Source organism: Podarcis raffonei, chromosome 9, assembly GCF_027172205.1.
Source record: "Podarcis raffonei isolate rPodRaf1 chromosome 9, rPodRaf1.pri, whole genome shotgun sequence".
NCBI lineage: Eukaryota > Metazoa > Chordata > Lepidosauria > Squamata > Lacertidae > Podarcis > Podarcis raffonei.
The window spans coordinates 54,917,676-54,944,598 of NC_070610.1; the positions used below are offsets into that span (position 1 = coordinate 54,917,676).

At 40.4% G+C, this 26,923-nt stretch overlaps 1 protein-coding gene across 50 annotated transcripts in view; it reads right to left on the reverse strand.

Annotated features, from left to right (window-relative positions):
• ANK2 (ankyrin 2) overlaps nt 1–26,923 on the reverse strand; it is a 320,751-nt gene that overhangs the window by 86,750 nt on the left and 207,078 nt on the right. For 44 of the 50 annotated variants that reach the window (XM_053403696.1, XM_053403706.1, XM_053403733.1 and 41 more), the window contains 5 exons: nt 17,349–17,447; nt 9,268–9,453; nt 8,485–8,508; nt 7,255–7,353; nt 4,469–4,567 (listed from right to left, as the gene is read on the reverse strand). In XM_053403696.1, coding sequence (XP_053259671.1) covers nt 4,469–4,567; nt 7,255–7,353; nt 8,485–8,508; nt 9,268–9,453; nt 17,349–17,447 — 507 coding nt within the window. The remainder of the gene's footprint in view (nt 1–4,468; nt 4,568–7,254; nt 7,354–8,484; nt 8,509–9,267; nt 9,454–17,348; nt 17,448–26,923) is intronic. The other 6 variants (XM_053403732.1, XM_053403697.1, XM_053403690.1 and 3 more) reach the window with 1 other exon arrangement.

The following is a 26,923-nucleotide window of genomic DNA, read 5'->3' on the forward strand; positions in this document are numbered from 1 at the left end:
TTGTTGCCATTGCTGTCAGCAGCAACATGCACACATATTTCCAAACAAACAAACAAAATTAAGGGAAATAAGATAATTGAATCCCATCCACTGCTGGATAATTGCCCTTCCTGCTGGAAAAAAGGGTGAAATGGTTGCCCTGAATACTCTGCTCACCAACAGGCTGGAGAATTTTGGGAGGCCATTTGTGCACAGCTCTGCCTTTAAGGCAACCCTGTTCCCTGCCTATCTTCCCATGGCAACTGAAACCTAGTGACAATATGTACACCCTTCAAATAGTGCCCTATCAAGGCTTCAAGTGTCCTGAAATGAGAAAACCAAAATATGGAGTACAAGAGCAGTGCTCAGCTTCAGTGTGAAAACAGAGCTGATTACTGAATCATGAAAAACCCACTCAGATTAAACCACAGCGAGCCCCACAGTGAGGAAAAATAAATGATTCTGGGAGGACATAATTTTTTGACCAGGCCTGTCATTTCTGAATTCCTGTTTTGATCTGTCTCATTTTCTCCATTTATTTATTTAGGTTTAGTTTTATTTAACAAAACATATATACTGCTTGATTGAAAAATACCCAACTCCAGACAATTTACAAAAGCACACCTGTTTTTACAATGCTGTTTAACAGCTTCTGTTATAGTTTTTATATTATTTTTGTATACTGCTGAGAGATTTTTAAATTTTAAGCAGTTTATAAAAGCTTTCAAATAAATTAATGAATAAAGAAGGAATCTCTTCATATAGCTGTACCTGAATTCAGATCCTCTCACCAATTTGTGACTCGTGAGGTGCTCTACATCTCACTGAGTCATGCTGCCAGCTGTAGGACTCTACTGACAGATTCACTTCTTGCCAAAATTCCAGTCTGTTTGATGGCCAGGTCCTATTTTCTGTCTACAACCAGGAAGCAGAGCAACAAGAGTACTGTGGCAAATCTCTGGGGCCTTATAAGCTTTACAGACAGCAGGCGGACTTGTTCATCAGTTCAGCAATTGTCAGCTGTTCCCTAAGAAACAAGTGTTTTGGACCTAGAAGTGGAAAGTCCAGGAAAGGCAGAAATCCAGAGGCTGCTCTGATTTCCGCTCAGTAAGCACACCATCAAAAGCCAGTTCTGAGGGAGCGATGGTTCCATTTTCTTTCAGTTTAACAGCAACATTCAGTGGGTTTGTGTTTAACTGCAATCACTAAAGAGATATATTGGGAAGGCCCTTAAAGAAGCATAATTCAAATTTATTAATGAAGTCTGCCAGTGATAATTTTGCACATTCTGTCAAAATAATAAAGCCTTTCCTTGAGTTTAAGTGTGATTTCCCCTGGTTTTCTATTGTTCACTCAGATACCATATTTGTTTTCTGCTGTTTGCCACATTTTTCTTAACAGCAGAAAGCCTGTGACTAAGGTTCTGGCCTTAGAAAATAAGGAGAAGGCAGGGAAGTTTTTAACGTGTGATATTTTACTGTATTTTTGGTTTCTATGGAAGCCGCCCAGAGTGGCTGGGGAGGCCCAGCCAGATGGGCGGGGTATAAATAAATTATTATTATTATTATTATTATTATTATTATTATTATTATTATTATTGCACTTAAACCAAAGCTTTAAGCTGCTCACAGCCTCTCTTCCTCCTTCTGAGCCCTATGGTCATATCATGAGTTAACATGCTTCTTAAACCACACAAGCGAGGGAAACTGTAGTGTGTGAGCTGAAATGGAGAAACAGTAGGAGGTAATTGTCCCCTCCAGAAACTGCCTTGTTTGTAATGTGCAGTTTGGCCTCCAAGTCCCATCTACCAGGTAGGGTGCAATGCTTGAAGACAAAAGAGGAAGCAGCAGCTTTTCTGGTTGTTTGGAGTGGGTTAGTAAAGGTAAAGGGACCCCTGACCATTAGGTCCAGTCGTGACCGACTCTGGGGTTGCAGCGCTCATCTCGCTTTATCGGCCAAGGGAGCCGGTGTACAACTTCCAGGTCACGTGGCCAGCATGACTAAGCCGCTTCTGGTGAACCAGAGCAGCGCACGGAAACGCCGTTTACCTTCCCGCCAGAGCGGTACCTATTTATCTACTTGCACTTTTGCGTGCTTTCGAACTGCTAGGTTGGCAGGAGCAGGGACCGAGCAACGGGAGCTCACCCCATCGTGGGGATTCAAACTGCTGACCTTCTGATCGGCAAGTCCTAGGCTCTGTGGTTTAACCCACAGTGCCACCCACATCCCTTTGGAGTGGGTTACAAATCGCTAAATCACTGAGATATAAAGATGCTTTTCTATTCACTTCTCCAATTGACAAATGGCGGAGCTAGACTCACTGTATCCTTGAAAACTGGCAAGTGTCACATCATTCCTATTTTGTTTTTTATTGCTCTATTTAGTTATTGCCATAGCTAAGCAGACAGAGCAAAGGTAAAACAAAGAGGACATAAACGGATCAAAGCTTGACACAAGGACACCACACAATAGCGTGACACTGACAAACAAAACCACAAAGCTCTGGAATCTCCCACACTGAGATGCTGTCAGCAGTGTCCTTGAGAACGAAGAGAAAGGACGGTGCTAAACCTGTGCAAATGAGGGTGCCAGTGCTTTGGGACACTTGCTAGGTTCTGTGTGGGTGTCTGTGTGCTAGCAGCTTTGAGCGACACTCCCAGCTGACAGGGGTGATAAGCCAAACAATGAAAGACTTTTAAAATTAGATTCTTTGTGAGAAACTGGAGGTGGTCCTGTACAGATCACATATTGCAAGGCTGCACTTTGATCTAGCCAGTTGAGCAATATAGCATGTTCAAAAGATAGGGAATAATGTATAGCAAATTAAAGTGTGACCAGAGCAATCACATTGTGCTTTCATGCTTGGATAGAATAGGTGCCTAAACTGCGATTCTAAAATACTTTTATCTGTAACTCTGTCCCAGAACTGAAGCTTCATTAATCAAAAAGGACATTTGCTTGCTCTCACCTACCTTCCATACACAAATGAATCTCTCTCTCTCTCTCTCTCTCTCTCTCTCTCTCTCTCTCTCTCTCTCTGCAGTACACAACTGTTTGTTTTTCTACACTAATATGCAAACACAGTATCCAATACTCCAACCAGCAATTATTTGCCAGGGCCACAGACCATTTTTCAGCTCTAAGGTCTTTCTCTTTTACTTCTAAATAAATATTAAAACCAAAATAAATTATATCTGTTGAATTCAAGATTAGCATTCTGCTTGTGGTTTCTCAATTACTGTTAGGACAAGTCCGCTCACGCTTTTTCGTGCCGCAGCACTGCAGGACGGAGGAGGCTTCACTGGGGCCCCGACGGAGGAATTCAATCTGCAGTGCCCTTCTTGATGGGAGGAGGGGGCATAAGCCCCCCCCACCTATCAGGAACCAGATCCTAGCCTGCACCCTGCTTTGGCAAATGGTGGTACAGGCTGGGACCTGGGCTGTGCCAGTGGGCAGAACTGATGGAGCCAATGGTGGGCTTCCCTCGGAGTCGCCCCTTGCCCATTTAAGCAGCCTATACCTGGGGCACAGCCTGTTTGTTCCTGCGCCGGGTTTCCTCGCCCGCCCACCCATAGTTTATGCTGCTAATCAATGACTTTGCTGTGGCTACAGTGGTTGCTGTTCTTTATGGGGCCAGGTAAGAATTTGCCCACCGGACTAATTGGCTCTGACCTGGTGGGTTTTGCCTACTTCATAGCAATTGTCACAACTGGTTGGGCATTGGGGCAATCCTTTGTTTCGGACAGAGGTGAGATTGTAGTCTCTGCCTGCCCCTGGGCCAGGGCTGCAGGTACTCCCTCAGACGGCGGTCCCTGCGGGGGTCACCCTTTTTGATGTTAAGTCTAAGGAACCCACGCCTGGGTTGACCACACGTCACTTCTGGTGGGCGGGCCGGAAGTATTTAGATTGCCCTATGCCCAAGCCAAACCTCTTCCATCTGTATTCAATAAAGTTGTGGCCTGTTTTGACCCAAAACCAGTCTTATTGGTCTCTTATTTATATGGGTTGGTGTATTGGAAGTCTGATGCCTGGTCCTGCAATCATAACTTGCTTGACTTGTTAACAGTCTATAAATTAATTCTAGGAACTCTTGGAAGTTTCGCTGAGAAGTTCAACAAGAGTGGACAGCTTCCTCTGAAAGATCAGGTGGCACTGAATAAATTTTTGAGACGTCACTGACGTAAAGTGGCAACTGTGAAGCAAGAATGTTCAGTATCCAAAGTTTTTGCTCCATGGACAGAAGGAATTACCATCATAGAGTTACTCCTTTCATGAGTAAAACAACCTCTTCAATGAGTGCAAATTCTCCTTTCAGTCACAAAACAAAATCTTTGGACTCAAGACTTGAATGTGAACAGTGGCTTCCTTAATGGCTATCTCTAAAGGAATGCATATTGCTGTTCATATTTCTGATCCCTGCATAAACCAACAAAGAAACAGAAGGGGGGAAGGAGGTGCAGGATGACATTCAGGGAATAGAAACACTCACCCTGGTTTTGGCATCGATCTGCCCTCCACGATCCAACAAGAGCTTCACCATGTTTGTGTTTCCCCTTTTGGAAGCCACATGCAGTGGGGTGATTCCATTCTACACCATGAAAAGAACAAACAAAAAGCATGATGGACTTGAAGAGGTTCAATGGGGATGGCTTTGCGTTTTGACATGATACAGTATAGAAGATGCATCACAGCATACAGAAAACAGTTAGCACTGTCCTATCTTGAGAAAAACATTCATAGCAATAATTTGCAAATGCTGTTAAATAGAACTAAAATATATGCATTTTTTATAGCTATGTAGAAAAAAATCTGATCTTTGTTATGTTTTAACATTTTGTTTGAATAAACAGAAGTTTACTACAACAGTTCTAATTCATGAGAACTGGGAAGGGGCGTTAACTTTGTATGGAAGACTTCACTTATCTTCATTTAGTAACTAATGAAATTTCAATTGTTAATCAGTATAATTACTTAATCTGAATGCAATAACGCAGGTCTGAATGTTTCTGTTGATGTATGCACAAAAATCTCATGAGAGTAATATGCATACATAATTTCAAATATGCACTTTTAAAGGGTATTTTGTCTATCTTCAGGAGATTCTTCACTGATTCACTAAGCAGCAACAAAAACATTCACCAAACATCAAACATCACATTCACACTGTATGCAAGACAAATAAATCAATATTCATAACATACTGGTGTGCTTAAATATACAGCAACAATCATAGCACATTAGCTAAGACACAATGAAGCCTATTATTGTAACAAATATCAGCATTTAAAAGGTCCTAATTAGGTTGGAAGGTTTCGTCTCATCCTTCATTTTTTCCAATTGTCATTGCACATATTTCAGCTGTGGGTTAGGTCTCTTGGTAGAAAACAGGAAAAGCAATCCACAGAAATATATTAAGATTCAGATGTTTAGTTTGTACACATTATTTTATTATTTTCTACATTTTGTTGTATGGTGGGTTTTTTTGTATTTTCTGTCTTCTATTTTTTAAATTGTATCTTAATTGCTTCTTGCTAAATTGTTAGTCATCCTGGGAACACACTGTTGAAGGTGTGAGATAGAAACCATGTAAATAAATAAAATATTAAGAAAAGGCAAACCTTAAAACCTTATTCATTTGTGCATGCAGCAGCCAAGGCTGACCATATATAGCCCTTTCAGGCAATTGGCAGTCTAGCTTTCAGCTGCTCAGCGGCAAGATGGGGGAACAATTCTAACTAATAGCTCAATTCTATGCATGCCTCCTCAGAAGTAAGATCAGTGGGATTTCCTCCCAGGACTGTAGCTTAAATGTAGCTCCTTGTCCTGAACAGCTGTTATGTGTACATAGTCCCAGCAGCTGGGATGCAGGGAGGATACATGCACAGGACACCTATAGAGCAGGTGTGGGGAATCTTTTTGTCAGTTTGAGGACCACATTCTCTTGACGGGAACCTTCTGAGATCCACATGCCAGTGAGAGGCAGAGCTAAAGGCAAAAGTGGGTGTAGCAATGGATGTGACTCTTACCTTGGCAAGGTAGGCTGAATTACAGACATGCAAAAACCAGGGGGTTTTGTACACCCACACCTCTCCATCCAGCAAGCAAGAAGCATTATTACAAATAAGGACACAATCCAGCCAGGTCAAAACACCCAGGTAGGCACAGAGCAACGCTGGAGAGGAGTGCAGGAAAAGCATGGGGAATTGGCCTAGGGAGAGGACCAATTGCCTGACACTGATTTATTCCTTTTTGATGATGGTGATACTGATTTCCCACTTAAAAGATACTCAAAGTGACTGACAAAATTTGTCAAAACAAAACAACCCTTTTTAATCATCAACATCCAGTGAAAGTTTAAAAGCCCACATAAGCATGTTACCACGTACGTTTAATTTGGGATAGAAGCCTACACATTGTTTCCTGGAAGTAAACCCCATTGATAACTCAGTGGGACTTGCTTTTGAGTGGACATGTGTGAGATGGCACTGTTGTGGAATTAAAAGGCACACTCACACTGTAAAAGTACTTTCCGCTGCCTGTTGCAAAGCAAGTAAAGAAGGAGCCAGAAGGATCCCTTCTAGAGGAAGGGTGCGGTACAAATCCCATAAATAAATTAAAACATTCCATAAAGCAGGTGCCACAGTAGAAAAGGCTCTGTTCCTGGCCAGCTATCGTATACTCAATGGCAAGTGACACAGAGCAGGGCCTACAGTGTTACCTACAGCATTCAAGTAGGACCATTCATATGAACAAGGAAGTTATTAAGGAAGCGCAGAAATATGTGTGCAGAAGCCTGCTTCTATTTCCATATGGCTAGTAGCTGAACTCCAATGTGAACAGTATATAATACATATCTTAAGCATTAAAGAATATTAAAGAGTTGGAGCTTGTTGTGTGCAAAGTACATATGTGAACAGAGTAATGAGCATAAGGTATTTGCTACGACACAGTTTTTTTAAGTATGCCAGAAGTTATATTAATAATTCAATTAATGTGTTCTGAAGCATGTGCATGAAATTTACATTCTTTCCCTCTACCTATAAGTGTATTGTGTAAAGATAATTTATTACAGTCTGATACTTTGGAAAAAATGGCTTATTTGTTGCAAGAATAAATGTAAGAATCATTTACTTTTCATAATTTTTCAAAACAGACTTGTAAATGGTTTTTTTGTTTTGTTTTAATTTGGACATTTAAAGAAAGTTCATAGAATCAATCATTGACCTCCCTCCTTTCATTGTTCTCTCAATGCACAAAAAAGCAAAGCATCCATACCCTTGCTGTGAAGTCTACAACAGCTCCTCGGTTGAGCAGAAGTGTTGCTACATTAACATTTCCATAGTGTGCTGCTATGTGCAAAGGTGTGAATCCACTCTGCAAAAAAGAAACGGTCTTAATCAGAATGCACCAGTTTTTACATAAGGAAGCATTTAACTTTTTAAAACCAGAGAAACATTAACCCAAAGCATTTTCCCCCTGTGCCAACCTATTATTATAAACAGAAGAGTTAATGTTACTACTTCCTGCAACAGGTAACCAAAAGCACTATTTTCCAGTTTAATATCTCAGGTTTTTCCATTTTTATTAATGCAGACAACAACAAAGCAACCTTCTCTGGGTCTTCTACGAAGGAAAACTACAAATCCCTTGATTCTAGCAAGAAACGATGCTCCTGAGCATGCTCAGAAGAGTCACTTCACCATCTGGACTTCCCCAGCTCATTAAACCTAACTAACAATGAGGCAAGCTTTCACCTGGCACCAGTCCCCTCCCCTCACCATGGTCTCCTTGCAAAGAGGCCTGTTCTGTCTGGGTTTCCTAATCATTCCTTATAAGACCTCATAAAACCCTTCAAAGTTTTGATAGCATATGATCACAAAACCCAGATGGTTCTTGAGACCAAATGGAGACACTTGCCAATTCATTTCCATGGCAAATTTAAGTATTGCTTTGGTTAGAAGATTAATGTTTTTTCACCAAAGCGTATTAGAATAATAGTACAGTACAACAGCTACAGTAGAAAATATTAAACTGTACACAATCTCCCAGTGACAGATTTGAGGCTACTCTTCATTTAAAATGCCTGTCATAAAATGCCTGTCATAAAATTAAAAGAAACATTTTACCTCAATACCTTTGAGGGGGTTCCCACTGGGATCTCTTCATTTATCAATAACCAACAACTACCCACAGGAACCATGCTGCAGATTAGCATTAATGGAGTCATGGCCTTATATTACATGCAATTACTCTGTATTTCAAATTATCCCCATAGGCCTACTCCCATTTCTAATTCCCAGTTCTTGTTATCTAAAAACAATCTCCACCATCTCAAAAGAACAAGGAAAGAAAAAACATCAAAGCAGAGGAGAAAATATACATTTTTGTCATCGGTTCACATTTAGAAATGACATTTGGTACAGTTTGAACTGTATATGACAGGAAAATGCAGCAATTATCTGGGGGAGGGGGGGAGTAGATTAACAAAACTGTTGTTTTTGGTACCTCAGTTGTCCTATTCACCATCATCTGTTGCAGCATGTTTTGGAAAAAAGAGGAAAGATATTACAGATTGGCAGAAAGACAGAGGCCTAAATTGTTTGCTGAAATGAATTATTTTGTTGTTATGGGAGAAAGCCTGAGCTAGTATTCAATTTAACTGTATGCAACCCACATTCTCTTGGGCCACAAACCAGTTTCCCACTCAACAGCAACACTGCTTCAGCTTCCCCCTTCCCCACAACAGATTGTCAGATTTACAAAGACGGAATTTGATATTAACCTCGTGTTAATTGGACTACATATTCAAATGCAAAAACTGTCAAACACCATTACAAAGTCAGCAAAAGAAAAACTTAGAAACTGAAGAGCGATTTTTGTGCCTTTGAAAATCTAACCCGTTTCCTCCTGCAGTTCTACACTAAACAATAGAGCTTTTATTGCAGATACAGGTTTCAGCAACGACTACTAGAAGAGGAGCATTATTATTTGCATTGATTTTTTTAAAGTAATGGAATTGATAGGAATCTCTTAGGGCCACTTAACAAAAGTATATGTTTCTTTTTTTGTTACCATGTAAGATGTTTTATATGTACACTTAAAAAGTGCAACATGTGAATGCAGAAAAACATCTAAATTGTTTAAGGAGCTACTAAAGATTGTTGTTTCTTCTCAGTGATAAATCTGAGTTTGTCCTGCATAAAGGACAAAACAGGCCCTGGACATCCCAATTTTTAGTACGATTACCAATACTGGAGAACAAGGAAGGGGAAGCAAGCGTATTTTTACCTTAGATTGAACATCGGCATTGTGATCATTCTGGAGAAGAAGAGCCGCTGATTTGGTGTCATCTTTCCTGGCAGCAATGTGCAATGCCGGCAACCGGACTTTCCCTTTAGTGTCATTTTCTAGAAGGATGGCTACTGCCTGATTGTGTCCTTGCTGCAATGCAACTGCCAATGGAGTGAAGCCGTCCTGTTGCAGAGAAAATAAAACATTCCGCATGAAGCCAGAACCCATATAAAGAGCTCCCACAAAGAGGTGTGTTGTACTTCAACACGCAACATTTTATTAGCCACCTTGCAATATATTTAACTCTGGCAACCCACCAAACACTCCAGAGAGGCCCATCTCCAAACATATTTACTACTGAATTTCACTTCTGTTAAAAAATAGTGTTAAAAACATAGGTGGTATTTTCAAGGCTGATGTTATAGTGATGAGTTATTTGGCCGATATACCACTGACAGTTGAATGTTGCTGGTGCTCTTTGGTTTCTTTTTTTGATGCTGGTGGTTTTTTATTGTTAGTTACTGATGGTGATTGTAATCTAGCTTTTGTATATTTTTATATTAATTGGAAGCCACCAATCAACTATTATGTACAGTCATACCTCAGGCTACAGACTCTTCAGGTTGTGTTTTTTCAGGTTACGGATGCTCCAATCCTGGAAGTACCAGAACAGGTTACTTCCGGGTTTTGGAGGTCGTGCATGCGCAGAAGCGCTAAATTGCGCTTTGCGCAGTTGTTATTTGGTGCTTTGCGCATGCGCAGAAGCACCAAATAACAACTGGCGCAGACACGCCACTGCGGGTTGCGAACACTGCAGGTTGCGAATGTGCATCCCACATGGATCACATTCACAACCCGAGCATCTAATAAGATGACTAATAACTCACATATGCAATAATAATATTTGGTTGTGAAATGGCTTGACAGGCTAGAATAAGGCAGTATGCTCCAGGTCAAGAGACATGGAGATGGAGCCAACAGAAAAAGCTCAAGAATGAGAAATAAGCACAAAGATGGTCCAGAGAACCAGTCCCTTTCCTTCTTGTCTCACATCCAGAGATTCAGTGCATTTTCCTGAAGGCCTTGAACAGAAGGTTAAAAGCCTGATCTTTGGGGAAGGGAAAGAACACAGTAATAAACATCTGCTTTTCACGTCCAAGGTCCTCTGGCATCTCCAGGTAAGGCTGAAAGAGACTGAAACTCTGGAGAGCTGCTGCCAGTCTATGCATTTGGACTATTGGTCTGACTCAGTATAAGGCAGGTACCTATGTTTGAGTTAGGACTGGGATATAGGAACCCTTGTGTAAAGGCTTCCCCTTCATGGATCACTGCCTTGCCGTGGCAAAGGGGCTTGAAGAACTCAGAGAAGCTATGAACTACGCCGAGCAGGGCACACAAGATGAACAGGTCATAGTGGAGAGTTTTGACCAAACGTGATCCACCTGGAGGAGGAACCGGCAAGCCACTCCAGTATCCTTGCCAAGAAAACTCCATGGACAAAGACAACAGGCATATAAAAGTTATGACGCTGGAAGATGAGCCCCTCAGGTCGGAAGGCGTCCAACATGCTACTGGGGAAGAGCGGAGGGCAAGTACAAGTAGATCCAGAGCTGATGAAGCGGCTGGGCCAAAGCCGAAAGGACGCTCAGTTGCGGATATGCCTGGAAGCGAAAGGAAAGTCCAATGCTGTAAAGAAAAATATTGCATAGGAACCTGGAATGTAAGAACCATGAACCTAGGTAAGTTGGAGGTGGTCAAAAATGAGATGGCAAGAATAAATATTGACATCCTGGGCATCAGTGAACTAAAATGGACGGGAATGGGCGAATTCAGTTCGGATGACCATCACATCTACTACTGTGGGCAAGAAACCCGTAAAAGAAATGGAGTGGCCCTCATAGTCAACAAAAGAGTGGCGAAAGCTGTACTGGGATGCAATCTCAAAAATGATAGAATGATCTCGATACGAATCCAAGGCAGACCTTTTAACATCACAGTAATCCAAGTTTATGCACCAACCACTGGTGCTGAAGAAACTGAAATAGACCAATTTTATGAAGACTTACAAGACCTTATAGAAGTGACACCAAAGAAGGATGTTCTTCTCATTATAGGGGATTGGAATGCTAAAGTAGGGAATCAAGAGATAAAAGGAACAACTGGCAAGTTTGGCCTTGGAGATCAAAACGAAGCAGGGCAAAGGCTAATAGAGTTCTGTCAAGAGAACAAGCTGGTCATCACAAACACGCTTTTCCAACAACACAAGAGACGTCTCTACACATGGACATCACCAGATGGGCAGTATCAAAATCAGATTGATTATATTCTCTGCAGCCAAAGATGGAGAAGCTCTATACAGTCAGCAAAAACAAGACCTGGAGCTGACTGTGGCTCAGATCATCAGCTTCTTATAGCAAAATTCAAGCTTAAACTGAAGAAAGTAGGAAAAACCACTGGGCCGGTAAGATACAATCTAAGTCAAATCCCTTATGAATACACAGTGGAAGTGAGGAACAGGTTTAAGGATTTAGATTTGCTGGACAGAGTGCCTGAAGAACTATGGATGGAGGCTCGTAACATTGTACAGGAGGCAGCAACGAAAACCATCCCAATGAAAAGGAAACGCAAGAAAGCAAAGTGGCTGTCCAACGAGGCCTTACAAATAGCGGAGGAGAGAAGGCAAGCAAAATGCGAGGGAGATAGTGAAAGATACAGGAAATTGAATGCAGATTTCCAAAGAATAGCAAGGAGAGACAAGAAGGCCTTCTTAAACGAGCAGTGCAAACAAATAGAGGAAAACAACAGAATGGGAAGAACCAGAGATCTGTTCAAGAAAATTGGAGATATGAAAGGAACATTTCGTACAAAGATTACCATAATAAAGGACAAAAGTGGTAAGGACCTAACAGAAGCAGAAGACATCAAGAAGAGGTGGCAAGAATACACAGAGGAATTATACCAGAAAGATATGGATGTCTCGTACACCCCAGGTAGTGTGGTTGCTGACCTTGAGCCAGACATCCTGGAAAGTGAAGTCAAATGGGCCTTAGAAAGCACTGCAAATAACAAGGCCAGTGGAAGTGATGGTATTCCAGCTGAACTATTTAAAATTTTAAAAGATGATGCTGTTAAGGTGCTACACTCAATATGCCAGCAAATTTGGAAAACTCAGCAGTGGCCAGAAGATTGGAGAAGATCAGTCTACATCCCAATCCCAAAGAAGGGCAGTGCCAAAGAATGCTCCAACTACCGCACAATTGCACTCATTTCACACGCTAGCAAGGTTATGCTTAAAATTCTACAAGGAAGGCTCAAACAGTATGTGGATCGAGAACTCCCAGAAGTGCAAGCTGGATTTAGAAGAGGCAGAGGAACCAGAGACCAAATTGCAAACATGCGCTGGATTATGGAGAAAGCTAGAGAGTTCCAGAAAGACATCTACTTCTGCTTCATTGACTATGCAAAAGCCTTTGACTGTGTCGACCACAGCAAACTATGGCAAGTTCTTAAAGAAATGGGAGTGCCTGATCACCTCATCTGTCTCCTGAGAAATCTCTATGTGGGACAAGAAGCTACAGTTAGAACTGGATATGGAACAACTGACTGGTTCAAAATTGGGAAAGGCGTACGACAAGGCTGTATTTTGTCTCCCTGCTTATTTAATTTATACGCAGAATACATCATGCGAAAGGCTGGGCTGGATGAATCCCAAGCTGGAATTAAGATTGCCGGAAGAAATATCAACAACCTCAGATATGCAGATGACACAACCTTGATGGCAGAAAGTGAGGAGGAATTAAAGAACCTTTTAATGAGGGTGAAAGAGGAGAGTGCAAAATATGGTCTGAAGCTCAACATCAAAAAAACGAAGATCATGGCCACTGGTCCCATCACCTCCTGGCAAATAGAAGGGGAAGAAATGGAGGCAGTGAGAGATTTTACTTTCTTGGGCTCCATGATCACTGCAGATGGTGACAGCAGCCACGAAATTAAAAGACGCCTGCTTCTTGGGAGAAGGGCAATGACAGGCCTAGACAGCATCTTGAGAAGTAGAGACGTCACCTTGCCAACAAAGGTCCGTATAGTTAAAGCCATGGTTTTCCCAGTAGTGATGTATGGAAGTGAGAGCTGGACCATAAAGAAGGCTGATCGCCGAAGAATTGATGCTTTTGAATTATGGTGCTGGAGAAGACTCTTGAGAGTCCCATGGACTGCAAGAAGATCAAATGCATCCATTCTTAATGAAATCAGCCCTGAGTGCTCACTGGAAGGACAGATCGTGAAGCTGAGGCTCCAGTACTTTGGCCACCTCATGAGAAGAGAAGACTCCCTGGAGAAGACACTGATGCTGGGAAAGATGGAGGGCACAAGGAGAAGGGGACAACAGAGGATGAGATGGTTGGATAGTGTTTTCGAGGTTACCAGCATGAGTTTGACTAAACTGCGGGAGGTAGTGGAGGACAGAGGTGCCTGGCGTGCTCTGGTCCATGGGGTCACGAAGAGTCGGACACGACTAAACGACTAAGCAACAACAACAACAGTGTAAAGGCTTATGTGCCACAGCTCAGTGGTAAACCACATAGGGTGTCCTTTTTTACAGAGAGCAGGCCTCTATTTGAAGGAGCTCTTTGTCTGAGGACTGTCTAGTCCTAAGGAGCCACAAAAAGGGAGAGCATACACATCAACAGTGCACTAAAGTTGTCCATCAACAGTTAGTAACACCTGATCAGCAGACTGAGCAGACAAACAAGTCCCCTGGTGTCTTCCCCATTATGGTGAGATGTACTGTATTTCTGTTTAAATTATAGTGAATGTTTCTAAATTTGCATCTATATGTATAAATTACCATATGCAAAATGTACTCTTCTGTTCTTTTCTTAATGCAAATCCTTTCTTTCACAATGCATAACTGATCATGCTAAAAACACATGTTTTGCATGCAAAAGATTCAAGCTTCAGTCCCCAGGTAGGACTGAGAAAGCTCTCTCTATGAAACCCTGCAGAACCACGGCTGGTCAACATATACATTACTTAACTAGACAGACTAATGACCTGACTCAGTATAAGGCAACTTTCGATGTTTCTTTCTATTTTCACCATGTGCGCTCAAATTCCAAAAGCAGCTTGCAATACAATTGAAGGAGGACTGTTTGGGATTAAAGTCCAAAATCCCCCTGGGCATACAGAAGGAATGATGAATTCCTGGACTGCAGCCTGTATGGTTGCTATCTAGTGTTGTCAATCTAGTGTCAGCTGTTTGAGGTAAAATAATAGAAAGCCTATCCTTTGGTTAGACCAACAGGAGAAAAGAAGGAGGTGTCTTTTCAAAATAGGTGAGACTCAGTTGTGTTGGCTGAAAAGAAGGATTGTTTAAGCTCCACCTGGAAAGATGTGATTTGGCACCTCACTGTGCTTCAAGCACTAGCTTGGTCTTAAAAAGAGGACCCCACAACAGCTATTCCTAGGAGAACATGCTCACATCTCCAATATCATATTACAGTATTCTTAAGAGAAATGAATTAGTTTGTCTGGGGGGAGATGGAATCTACTGTAGATTATTAAACAACAACAGCAGAGAACTGGGGGTTTCAAGATCAGCCAGTGACTCATTTACAAATGCTGTTTCTGCCTTGTTGCTTAGCAACCACACAGGATTTCATACTCTAGCAAAGCTGCAACAGTAACATGATCCTGGCCCATCCCAGCAACAGAAAGCATTATTTTAGGAACCACCATCAAATGCAATAGTATCCGCTGAATGAAAGGATAGAGAAAACAGCTGTTAACAAAGGCAGGCTTGGCTGGAGTGCAATGCTAATAAATGTCATACCATTCTGAATACCCTGGGGTGGGTTAACTCCATGCCGAGGAGGGTGACAAATGCAGGGACTGATAAGGGACCACTTTTCACAGTTGCTAAAAGTGGAAGAGCTTTATGAAAACATGCAGATTTGTCCATAGATCAACACTTTCTAAGTTTTTACACTGGTACCTCAGGTTAAGTACTTAATTCGTTCTGGAGGTCCGTTCTTAACCTGAAACTGTTCTTAACCTGAAGCACCACTTTAGCTAATGGGGCCTCCCACTGCCGCCGCGCCGCCAGAGCACGATTTCTGTTCTCATCCTGAAGCAAAGTTCTTAACTCAAGGTACTATTTTTGGGTTAGCGGAGTCTGTAACCTGAAGTGTATGTAACCCGAGGTACCACTGTACTTCTGTGGCAGACATTATAATACCATAATAGTAGGTTGGCGGAAGAGAGAACTTAAGTTAACGTTGTGACTTTTGAAGGGACATGTGGGAGGTTAGAGTTATGGGTTTGCTGAGCCAGTGTGGGTTAGGTCTCATAGGTCATAATCTGTGCCTTACAAGGAGCCTGGAAGACAATGGGAATCCAGTGCAGATATCAGAGCACTAGCTAAACTAAGCCTCAATGCTCAGAGGAAGTAGACCACTGAATACTATATATGAGGAACAAGCAGTAAGGGCTGTCGGCTTCCAGGAGACAACTTATTCAAATACCCCCAGTCAGATCCAGCAAGGGTCTTCTGAGATTACGTTCTTCTGCTAATGCAGCCCTGCTGAAGAGGCGGGCCACTGAATTCTGTACGAGCTGATGGTCTTCAAAGGCTACTCTACTCAAAATATCCTTGCAGTTACCTTGTCATAACCTGAAGGGAGGGCCTTTTTGGTGGTGGTACCCAAGGTATGGAACTCCCTTCCCTCTTACTACTGATATTACTACTAGTTAAATTTATTACCCACCCTTCATCAGCAAGGCCCCATACACATTACAATGATTTGAAATTCAGTATTAAAAACATTAAAAAGAAATTATAGTGACTGGTATAGGGTGGGCCCTGAGTAATTAGCAGCACCAACTTAAAACTTTCAGGCATTTGTTGAGCATTAACACTGGGACCTCCTTAGTGAATTACTGTGTTGCTGGTTACTAAGACTATAATAATAATAATAAAAATGTTATTTGCTTTCAAGTGTTATATTTTTAAAATTATTTATGAACCCATCTCTGTGATAGTTGTTACAATGAAGAATGAGCTACATGTTTTAAACCAATAAATACTCTTCAAATGGGAGACCACAAGAAGAAATCATCTCTGGGTGATAATTGGTACTAATAGCGTGAATATGTGACACCCTGAACAGCTAGGAACAAGTGACATTACGCCATGTTAACACCATATATATTATGCAATCTATATACATTAAAACTAAGCCCTCTGTAAGCACAAATAGTAGCCAGGAATCATTAAATTAGAGCTGTGCCTCTGCAAAAAATGAGAAACGTAACCAAGTCTGGGAGACATCAGTGGAGTTAGTTGACTGTACTTTGTGACTTCTTCCTAGGCTCTATAACTCTGTCCATACCACCACCCTTTTCAGCTCTGCTTGACTTCTTCCTTGCTCTCAACATGCTCCTTATTCACAAACTTTTCCTGATAAAGCTTCATGATGATCAGAAAGTGAAAGAGAAACATATTGTAAGAGGCATCTCATTTGGTAAATGATGAAAATAGTTCTATAGGGAGAGAAGGAATAACAGGGCCCTCTAAGAAGACTGGAGATTAAGGAACTGACTGGAGTCAAGGTGTGGAAACAATGTGTTTGAAGTTTCCTAGGACCTGAGGGCCAGACTACAGGTTACACACAGTGAGCTATTTCTTTCCTGTGATGGCTCTTTTAACTGAAAAGCAGCTTGAACTCTCCCGTTGGGAATGGAAGAGGGCAGAAGATGCTGCACAACCCTTTCCCTTATTAAATTATGTGTGCTCAGAATGCCCCTCCGCCAGCTGTTATCTCAACGGTTGAGGGAAAGCACATCTTTCCCCTTGCAGATGAGGGAACAGCCTGAGGTAATAATCATTTTGAGCAAGTGAAGGGCAAGAAAGAAAGGATTAAGCAGCCCCTCCCTCCCGATGACAGCATTTGAGGCTGCTCTTAAGATAAGTCAGGCCGAACTAAGAAACAGGAGTGTGTACCATGTAGATTCATCTTCACGGTTTTATAAAAGAAAAAGGTTATAGAAAGACTTGTAAATAAAAGATCCAAGTACTGTACCTCAGTAGCAGTGCTCTGGTTGGCTCCATTTTCAAGAAGATATTTCACTACTTCAATGTGGTTCTCTTGAGCTGCCATGTATAAAGGAGTGAAGCCATTCTAGGGGGAAACACAAACACAAAAAATAGTAATTTCACTGAGGGCCTAAGGAATTATGACATCAAAACATGGATATTAAAAAGTAAAGCCCAGCTGCCATTTCCCAAGTAAAATGAAGCAGAATGGAAAAGAAAACCAACAAATATAAAGTTCTGCTTTTTAAATTAATGAGGTGTGCCATATAATAGTTTGTACCCATTTGCTGCTGCTTCACCAGATGTTTTGAACTACCGACTCCCATTTAGAAGATGGTAGCCCAAAACCTCTGGAGGACACGAGGTGAAGGCTGCAATAGAATGCATGTTTTCAAACTGCTGCATGAACAAGCCACTGAAATATGAACGCTTTGGCTCTTTGGTAATGATTTAGTAACTCCACATAGCTTTTTATAGCTTAGTATCCCCTTGATATCTTTTTCATAGCATTTAAGGTAATTTGGTGTTCGCTAGGAGAATTCATTACTAGACTGCTTTCTATGTAGGAAAATGGGAATGTAAAACTGGCAATAAAATTTTATAAGCACTGACGAGGAAAGGGATAAAATATATTTATTTATTGCTTTTATTTAACTAGAGGCAGCCCACTGGGCACTATAAAACCATGGCCTCAAGAAAAACCGCAGAAATGGCGGAATTCTAAAATAATGTATAGAAGCGTATAGTATGTGACAAAATGAGCCAATAGTATTGGCTACAACATGTGTTTAGCATTTGATTGATTCTAAAATTGTGCTGATCATAGCACAGCAGCAAATTAACTCTTACAAGTCATTGTTGTACTCGGTGCAAGGCCATAACATTCTGGATCACTACTAGTACAAATGGTTTAATATTTATGTGTATTTTATTTATTCATGATTCTATATATCTCCCTTTGCCAGTAGGCCTCCAAGTGGTTTACTTCAAAAACTGTATAAAACAATACTGTACAATAGAGACAATTCTATAATTGGAACTGAAATATGTGAGTGTAAGATTCAGATTCTGTGGAGAGTGTGCCAAAGCAACTCCTATCTGCCTTTCTGTGGATTCAATTCATACAATGCAGCGGGTCACAAGAGATAGTTTTGAGTAGAATATTAATAAGAGTAAAATGATTTTATGAAGTTCCTAGAATTTTAACGAGTAAGCTTTGCAAGTTGAAAGTGTGTCTTCCCAGCTCTCAAGCAGACTGAAAGAAAGGCTAACTCTGTTGAAAGAAAGGCTAGACTATTGTTCTCCTACCTACAAGATGACATGACCAACAGCCAGGTCAGGGGAGGCCTGCATCATACTGGAAGAGCATTATCAGCCAGTTGTTGCCATAGCAACACATATGTATCTGACCAATTCTTTAAACGTGTAAATGGATTCCTAACTGACTTAGCCAGTCCCATTACATTAGCAAACTTCAACAGTACAGGGGTACCTCTGGATGCGAATGGGATCCGTTCTGGAGCCCCGTTTGCATCCTGAGCGGAACGCAACCTGCGTCTGCACATCTGCGGGTCACGATTTGCCGCTTCTGAGCATGCATGTGACGTCATTTTGAGCGTCTGCGCATGCACGAGCGGCGAAATCTGGAAGTAACCCGTTCCGTTACTTCTGGGTCGCTGTGGAACGCAACCTGAAAATGCTCAACCTGAAGCGTCTTTAACCTGAGGCATGACTGTACCTTCTACTACAGAGTACAGTTTTGCAGATACAAAACTAGAAGCTTAGTGCGGACCCACAGGAATCATCCAGACCAACCCCTCAATCCTTAAACAATACAGAAGCGTGCATAAAATGGTTGCATCAAGTTTTGCTTCTTTTAACCAGTGATACATCTTTGCATTATAAAGAGTCATGTTTTTATTTACCATCATCCTGCAAATTAGCATAACTCCAAGGTTTCAACCAAATTTATTCAGGCCTAATTACTGCATTCATGCACCCGCCTTAACTTCCCAGGGAGTAAGACCTATTAAAGTTAATATGTGCCTGGACTTCAGCTCCTGCACAGAAGGAGTCACGGCTAAGCTTATCTGCAAAGTTTTCACCTTTTGCATTTGCCAATTGCAGGGAGTGGGGTTTTTTTAACATTTACCCACATTTACTGTGCATTTGCACAACATAACTTCTAGTGAGTGTCTGATGTCACATGAACCCACCACAGTAAAGTGCATCCTAGTTGCTGGGAAGAAAGGAAGGGCAATAGGAGACAAGGGGAAATCTGGTCTTTAGGATTATGAAGATTCTAAGGACTACAAGCAGGAAACACAATAGCTCTGTAGGACTTGAAGGATTCTGATCACCTGGCATGCAAACAATTCACTCATTAATCAAAGCTTTAATTTTGATTAAAGTTCATTAGTTAACATTCATTAGTTAAAAACACTGAAAGGTGGGAGTAGACAGGCTGGCTCATCTTCTCACAGATACTGCTTAGATGTACATTTTGCCTCATATCTTCAATTTCATGAGGTGCATTCACTTACTTAATAAAAGAAAAAGAAATCTCAGAGTCAGGGCCTCCAGCTATCTGTGAGCCAAGGACATCAGTAGCCTCTGTATTCTCCTCTCAGCAGCCCTGCACATGCTGTGAATGACCTGATCATTTACCATCTGTAAGCAACCATTTTAACACAACTGTAATTCAATCAGAGATGCTCCCTTAACCAATCGAATCCCATCCTTTATGGAGCTGTTAAGTTTTACATGATATTAATTTCAGGATAAGCTGTAAGTAAAAGGGACGCGGGTGGCGCTGTGGTCTAAACTACAGAGCCTAGGGCTTGCCAATCAGAAGGTCAGCAGTTCAAATCCCCACGACAGGGTGAGCTCCTGTTGTTCTCTCCCTGCTCCTGACAACCTAGCAGTTCGAAAGCACATCAAAGTGCAAGTAGATAAATAGGTACTGCTCCACCAGGAAGTAAACGGTGTTTCCATGCACTGCTCTGGTTCGCCAGAAACAGCTTAGTTATGCCGGCCACATGACCCAGAAAAACTGTCTGCGGACAAACGTCGGCTCCCTTGGCCAGTAAAGCAAGATGAGCGCCGCAACCCCAGAGTCATCCGCTACTGGACTTAACGGTCAGGGGTCCTTTACCTTTATCTTTTAAGCTGTAAGTAAGTAATTCTCAGCCATGGCTTAGCCCTTGAGTTCAAGCATTTTATTTCACAAACTGCTTGACCGAGTCCCTGATCCAGATCAGATCTGAGACGGTAGTGGGACATAACTCTTGCCGCCCTCACCCCCATGGTCTCAGTTTGGATTGGGCGATGTGGCATGCCTGCAATGTGCGGTTTTTGTGGGAGGGGGCTCATTCCTTCACTGGAACTCATGTCATTGGACTCTACAGTCTGAAAATGCTTGTTTAGTAATGCTACAAACCTAAACACACTTATCGGGAACAAGCTTTCTTAAATACAGCTGCACTTACTTCTGGGTAAGTGTGGTTAAGACTGAAGCACAAATAATCTTCATTAGCTATATTTTTACTTTTTGTAGTCCCTACTGAAATATGATATATGATAATCACCAGGAACATAAATAAAATATTTACACTATGTCCTGTGGTTTTTATTTCTGCCTGTTACTTCACAATTATAGACATGACCCATTTGAGATATTGACAGCATTTCTTTTCCACTCAATTTAGAAGCTATGGCATAGAAAAACATCCTAATGAAATTTGATGTCTCTAATAGGAATTTCTACTGCAGCCAAGTAAGGAACAGCCAGCAAACAGCAGCGATTATGTGATTCTCCTTGCTCTGAATAGCACATGTATTCTCTTTGGCAAATATCACTAGGATAATCATATACAGTGGTACCTTGGGTTACATACACTTCGGGTTACATACGCTTCAGGTTACAGACTCCGCTAACCCGGAAATATTACCTCGGGTTAAGAACTTTGCTTCAGGATGAGAACAGAAATTGTGTTCCAGCGGCGAGGCGGCAGGAGGAGGCCCCATTAGCTAAAGTGGTCTTCAGGTTAAGAACAGTTTCAGGTTAAGAACAGATCTCTGGAACGAATTAAGTACTTAACCCAAGGTACCACTGTAGCACAAAGCCCCATCATAAGGATATGAAGATCTTGTTGGTGGGTGTAATATGTAAAAGCCTCCCACACCAAAAAGTGGAGAGCTACTCATTAGTATTGTGATAATCATGGTCCTTTCCAAAATCTCCTGTTCTCAAAAAAGAAACCACACCAAAGAGTTGCAGCTAAATCTGTCCCTCAAAACACTTGACATTTACAAAACTTTGCATTATACATCTCACCCTACAGAATGGAGTTCAAAATATTAAGGCTAAAATTAAATCTTACTTTTCTTTTATGTATTTGCTATATTTAATTACATTCTTAATTTTGTCCAAATAATTCAAACAGCATCTCCATGCCGAATATTTTTTTAAGTGAGGAGAGAAAACCATCAAAATGCCCCAGGTGGCATATCTTAATGTGTCGCTACTATTCACATGACGCAACAATTAATGACAACATAGGGCACAGGAGGCAGCTCTGGTGTAATGTAGTTGCCTGCTGGTGATAAATGCTCATTGTTTTAACTAGTGGTTCAAAAAGTAATTATGCATTTGAGGATCAATATAATCAATCAGATTGCTCTTTGTAGGTGGTTTCCCCCCTTTGCTAAATACAGTGATTGTTGTCATTATGCAAGCCTCACATTTACTGTCAAACCCATCTACGGTTACTTTTTTGTGCTTATTATAGACCTAACAAAGCACTAAAAAGTCTTATTACTGACATCCATTCAATGACATTATAGCATAATTGTGCTTGCTAAAGAAAAGGAAAAAAAGCTGAATAACCAGATATTATAAAAGAATATACTTGTATAAAAGCTACTTTTGAATTAACTGATTCCAAACAATAGAACTCTAGATAGTTTCTGAGGTCCAAATTACTACTTAGGAATTGTTGTGACTCCAGTTTGACTTTCCACATCTTCTACTCTGAAAAACAAATAATCATGCTCTATACCAAACTACTTTTAAAACTCCATCTAGTTTTAAAGGCAGTTTGCTATGGAGGGCTGCTGTTCAAGTCAAAAACCCCCTTGGGGAGGTGAAACTAGCTGACCAGTAGATCTTTAGATTTTCTCAACAGTTCTAATATTTACGGAGATACAATATTGTGACCTCTCCCTTGCCTGCAAAAATGTAGTGTCATCAGCATTCAAAGTGCTTTCCAGAGTGACAAAACCAAGATATATCACTGCCCCAAACAAGATGCTTGTGAACAAAATTTAGGCAGTGAGGAGGAAGATGAAGAAAACAGGGAAGGGAAAGATTGGGAAATAAAGGATGCGCTAAAAGTTAAAGGACTATGGTGCTGGGCAAAAGGCTTCACAGGAAACAAAGTTTGGAGCTAGGCTTTATGGATTTCCCAGGCATTAGTGGAATCCATGTAGAATGGACATAGTAGTTCAATAAAAGAGTGCTGTGAAATGGAAGGTAATAAACTCAGAACGGTGAAGAGAACAGCAAGTGTAGGACATATCAGGCTATAAAAGCAAACGTATGGAAATGAAAGAACTCAAACTTCCTATACCGGCATGTCCAAAGTTTGTTTCGGGGGCCTAATCTGGCCCGCCAGTAGATTTAATCCAGCCCCCGTGGCAATATATGTCCTGGGGTAAAATTGTGAAATAAATAAAAAAAGCTTAAATCCTAGAAAAAGCTCAACAGCTTTGGTCGGCCCTCATGTATGTTCACTCCATCAAATCTGGCCCCCTTTGAAAAAAGTTTGGGCACTCCTGTCCTATACTGTTTTCACATCCCTTTTCATATCCAGCACAAACACATCAGCTTTACCTTTAAAAGCATATGTAATTAAAGCATGCAAAAGGCTTGCGTGAACTTATTAACTAATGAAAGTTTAACTGTCCCAACAGGACAGCTGCAAGACTGTAATCAGACTTTAAAGCAGGGCTTTGGGCCTGAGTTGTATAGAAATATGCCATAGAAGTATTATTTCTATGGAAGGCTCTGTTCTTGGAGTTCAAAATGCATCACAAAAGAATAAAAATTATTAGGACTCTACAAACTTTTATTTTGCATTATGCTCCAGGGCATTATTTTCAGCTGTACTAAAAATAAATGTCTCATAAGAGGATTTTATCTCAACAGGAGAGATTCTCTTTCTCTACAAGGGTAAGTTAAGGACATAATACCCACTTTCCCAAAGATGTTCACATTACATTATGAGGCTATGAATATGCGTCAGAAGTTTCTATTTTTTTAACCTTCTTTCTACCTCCGTTACAGATTAACTAAAACAGAGAGCATAGAAACATTAAAACAAAAAGAGATTAGATTTCATGGGGCAATACATCTGTAAGAAAAATACACTTGGGGAGGCAAATTTGTAAAACAAATTACCCTGTTCGTTATGAGTTATAGTGATCAAAATTATTCTGCTGTATCCAGAAAATAGTATAGGACAATTTTCACAGAATTTTAAATAGCTATTTAATGCTTTGACATTTCTCTCTGAAGAAAAGGAAAAGAAGCCATATGTCAGAGGAATTCTTCAGCCACAGGAAGAATGCTGTCATAATGGATTTGTTCAGATGTAACGATAACTTGTAGTTCACCTTTATGAGACTGTGTGAGCCTTGGTCTTGTGTGCTCCCCCTCCCCTCTACCTCTTCAGCACAGCCATGAGGAAACAGGCAGCTTTTGCTTCTATTTTTAACTAACCAGAATTTGTCATTTTTTCCAAACCCACACAAAATGTCATTAGTCTCAGGGTGCTGCTCCTTCATGCAAATGTTTTGCAGCAACAACACAATGTCATCCTCCTCAAAATAAAATCCCATATTTTCCTCCCATACAATCTGGATCTTTCATTGGTGTTTTTTGTTTGTTTGTTTTTACTTTTTGGATTTTCTGTGAAAATAGTAAATTCAGATTAGAAGATGCTGAAACACTCCCACTGAAGTTTCTCAAAGGACTAACTGGATCTTTCTCAGAACTAAATCTGTAACTATTGTTTATAAAAGTTTATTGGAAGCTTGAAAGAGAAAAATTAGTTATGCAAGCCATCTTCCATTCATGCATCTTTTGGAAAAAATCTTTAATGGGGAGGTGGAATGTACTAAACAATGGAACATGGTTTTAGAACCCATACAGAATGTTTCTTTAGCTTTAAAATTGAGGCTGGTTCAGCAAAAAATTGATACTTCCAGTACACTGGACTAGCCCAGCCCTAGATCAAGGTAGCAAATATGGAGCAGTAGGGGCAGAATTAGTGTTTAATTGTATTCAATGTGCACTTTTTAAATGAGCTTAATTAAAATGTGTCTGATATTACTCTATTTTGAGTGTAATAGAGTAATAAACCCATCCTCTTATTTGTAGCAGGAGTATATAAGTAAGCAAAAACTGAATTTTCACATGCTTGTGGAATCAATAATTATTTTCACCAGCAGCTGATGACATTTTTAAACAATTTTTTAAAAGAATGACCTAGATGTTAATTTAAAATAAACACAGAGAGCTGAGCAAAAATAAGATCAGTTCTTATTTGAATATAAGAAAGATAGAGCCAATTATGCTTTGCACATCATGCAGCAAGTACTATAGAATGTATTAGCAAAGGAGTTGAGCTATGATTGTGGTAGTCCCCAGTTCAAATCTCTCCGCAGGTATGAACTCACAAGTAGGCTTAGAGTAAGGCATGACCTTCTTAGCCTTAGCCTCTACATAAGCAATAGGACAAGGATGCTGAAGACAACTTAGTTTACAGAGTTGTTGTAAAGTTTACATCCAGATAATAAAGTGCTATGAACACTGAAAAATGCTATATAAATTCACTAAGGCCTAGTTTGGATGTAACAATGCCAATTTGATACTAGTTTTCCACCATGGTGCCAGACAAACCTTTCCTCTATAAACAAGACTTTTGCCTTTAACTATCTGAGGCCTTTTGGAGGTAAATTGGATTTTTTAAAGTATTTCTTTTCCACTCTGTTTTAATGTATCTATATGGGGTTGGTTGGTTGTCGTTCTGGGTTGCCTAGGCAAGATAAAGTGGCTAACAAATTTTAACAACAACAACAACAACAACAACAAACAATTCTTAAAATACTGTTTGCTTGTTCTCTCTGTTTCTGCCAGCATATTAGTGCTTTATTTTCTGTTGTATGTACCAGAAATTAACTGTACCTAAAAATTGGACCCAATACTTGATTCTTGAGTCCTCATAATATAGCCATCAAACAGGTAGGTGGGGGAGTTAAAGTACCTGGAACCACTGCTAGAATATTGTAATTTACCCTTTATTTAGCACAAGTTGAGTTCCAACTGCCTACATTTGAGTTGCCTACATCTAAATATATAATGTCCTACACAGCCCTCTTATATCTAATTGTTTGTGTCTAAGTGGGAACGAGAGTATAATGTGTTGGAGCCCCTGCCATTTTTTATTTATTTTTTGGTATGAGCCTGGCTGTCTTTATTTTTTGAGTCAATTCAATTTGGATCAGAATTCAAGGACCAAGCATCTGCTACAATGCCTGTAGACAGTGCCTGGAACATTTAGTGCTACCAATTAATGTGCTGAAAAACTAGAATATTCATTATATACTCCCTGTGAAGATGATATTTATATTTCTGGCATTTTTCATTAAAATGGGATTCAGTGTTTTTTTTAAAAAAAAGGAAGAAGAAGTCAAATATTGGCATTGTATTAAAGCTTTTGGTGAAAAATACTGCGAAATAAAATTGGATAATGAATGTTCATGATAATAATATAATTAGAACAAATGGGGGGGAACAATTTGATAGCTTCTTGAGCTAAAATGATTCATAGCATTCATTTAATCTGATGGAGGAAGGGGATACAAAGAGAAACAAATGAGCCAATGTTTTGCCGTAATGATTTTTAGCAAAAAATGGAAACGGAAAAACCCTGAGCATTGTCATGGGTGTAATATATAATTCCATACCTTCTCTTTCTTCATAATATATATTGAGACATTTTATTTTGTATGACATGACTGACAAATGTAAATAAAATTATTTTATACAGACATGATCTTAATGGGTAAAGGGTTTGGTATGGGGTACAGGTCTCAGCAGAGCCAAGAAAATGGGCATAGGTTGGTTGGTTACCTGTTTTTAAAGAGGCTTTGGAGAATATTAATTAGGATTAGTAAAGGTCCCTTGGCTCCCACTTCCCTCAATTCCCATCCCTCCATTTCACTTTGTTTCTTTGGTTTTAACCAAAGATATTCTCCCCCACAAACTATGGGTTAGCTGGTGGACTTAAATAAGAACTGCTGAGAGCTAAAATATCAGGGGGAAATTAAAGGGAAGCATATGATTCATGCTGTTCTATTCTGTTTCTTGGTACTCACTTCCTTTGTCACTGTAATATGCACTGTGAATCTTCTGTTCAAGAAATTGTTTTTTCCTTCTTCCTTATGATGCAGTACTGCTGCCTGCTGTGAACCAATGGGGTTCATAATAGGGCTATA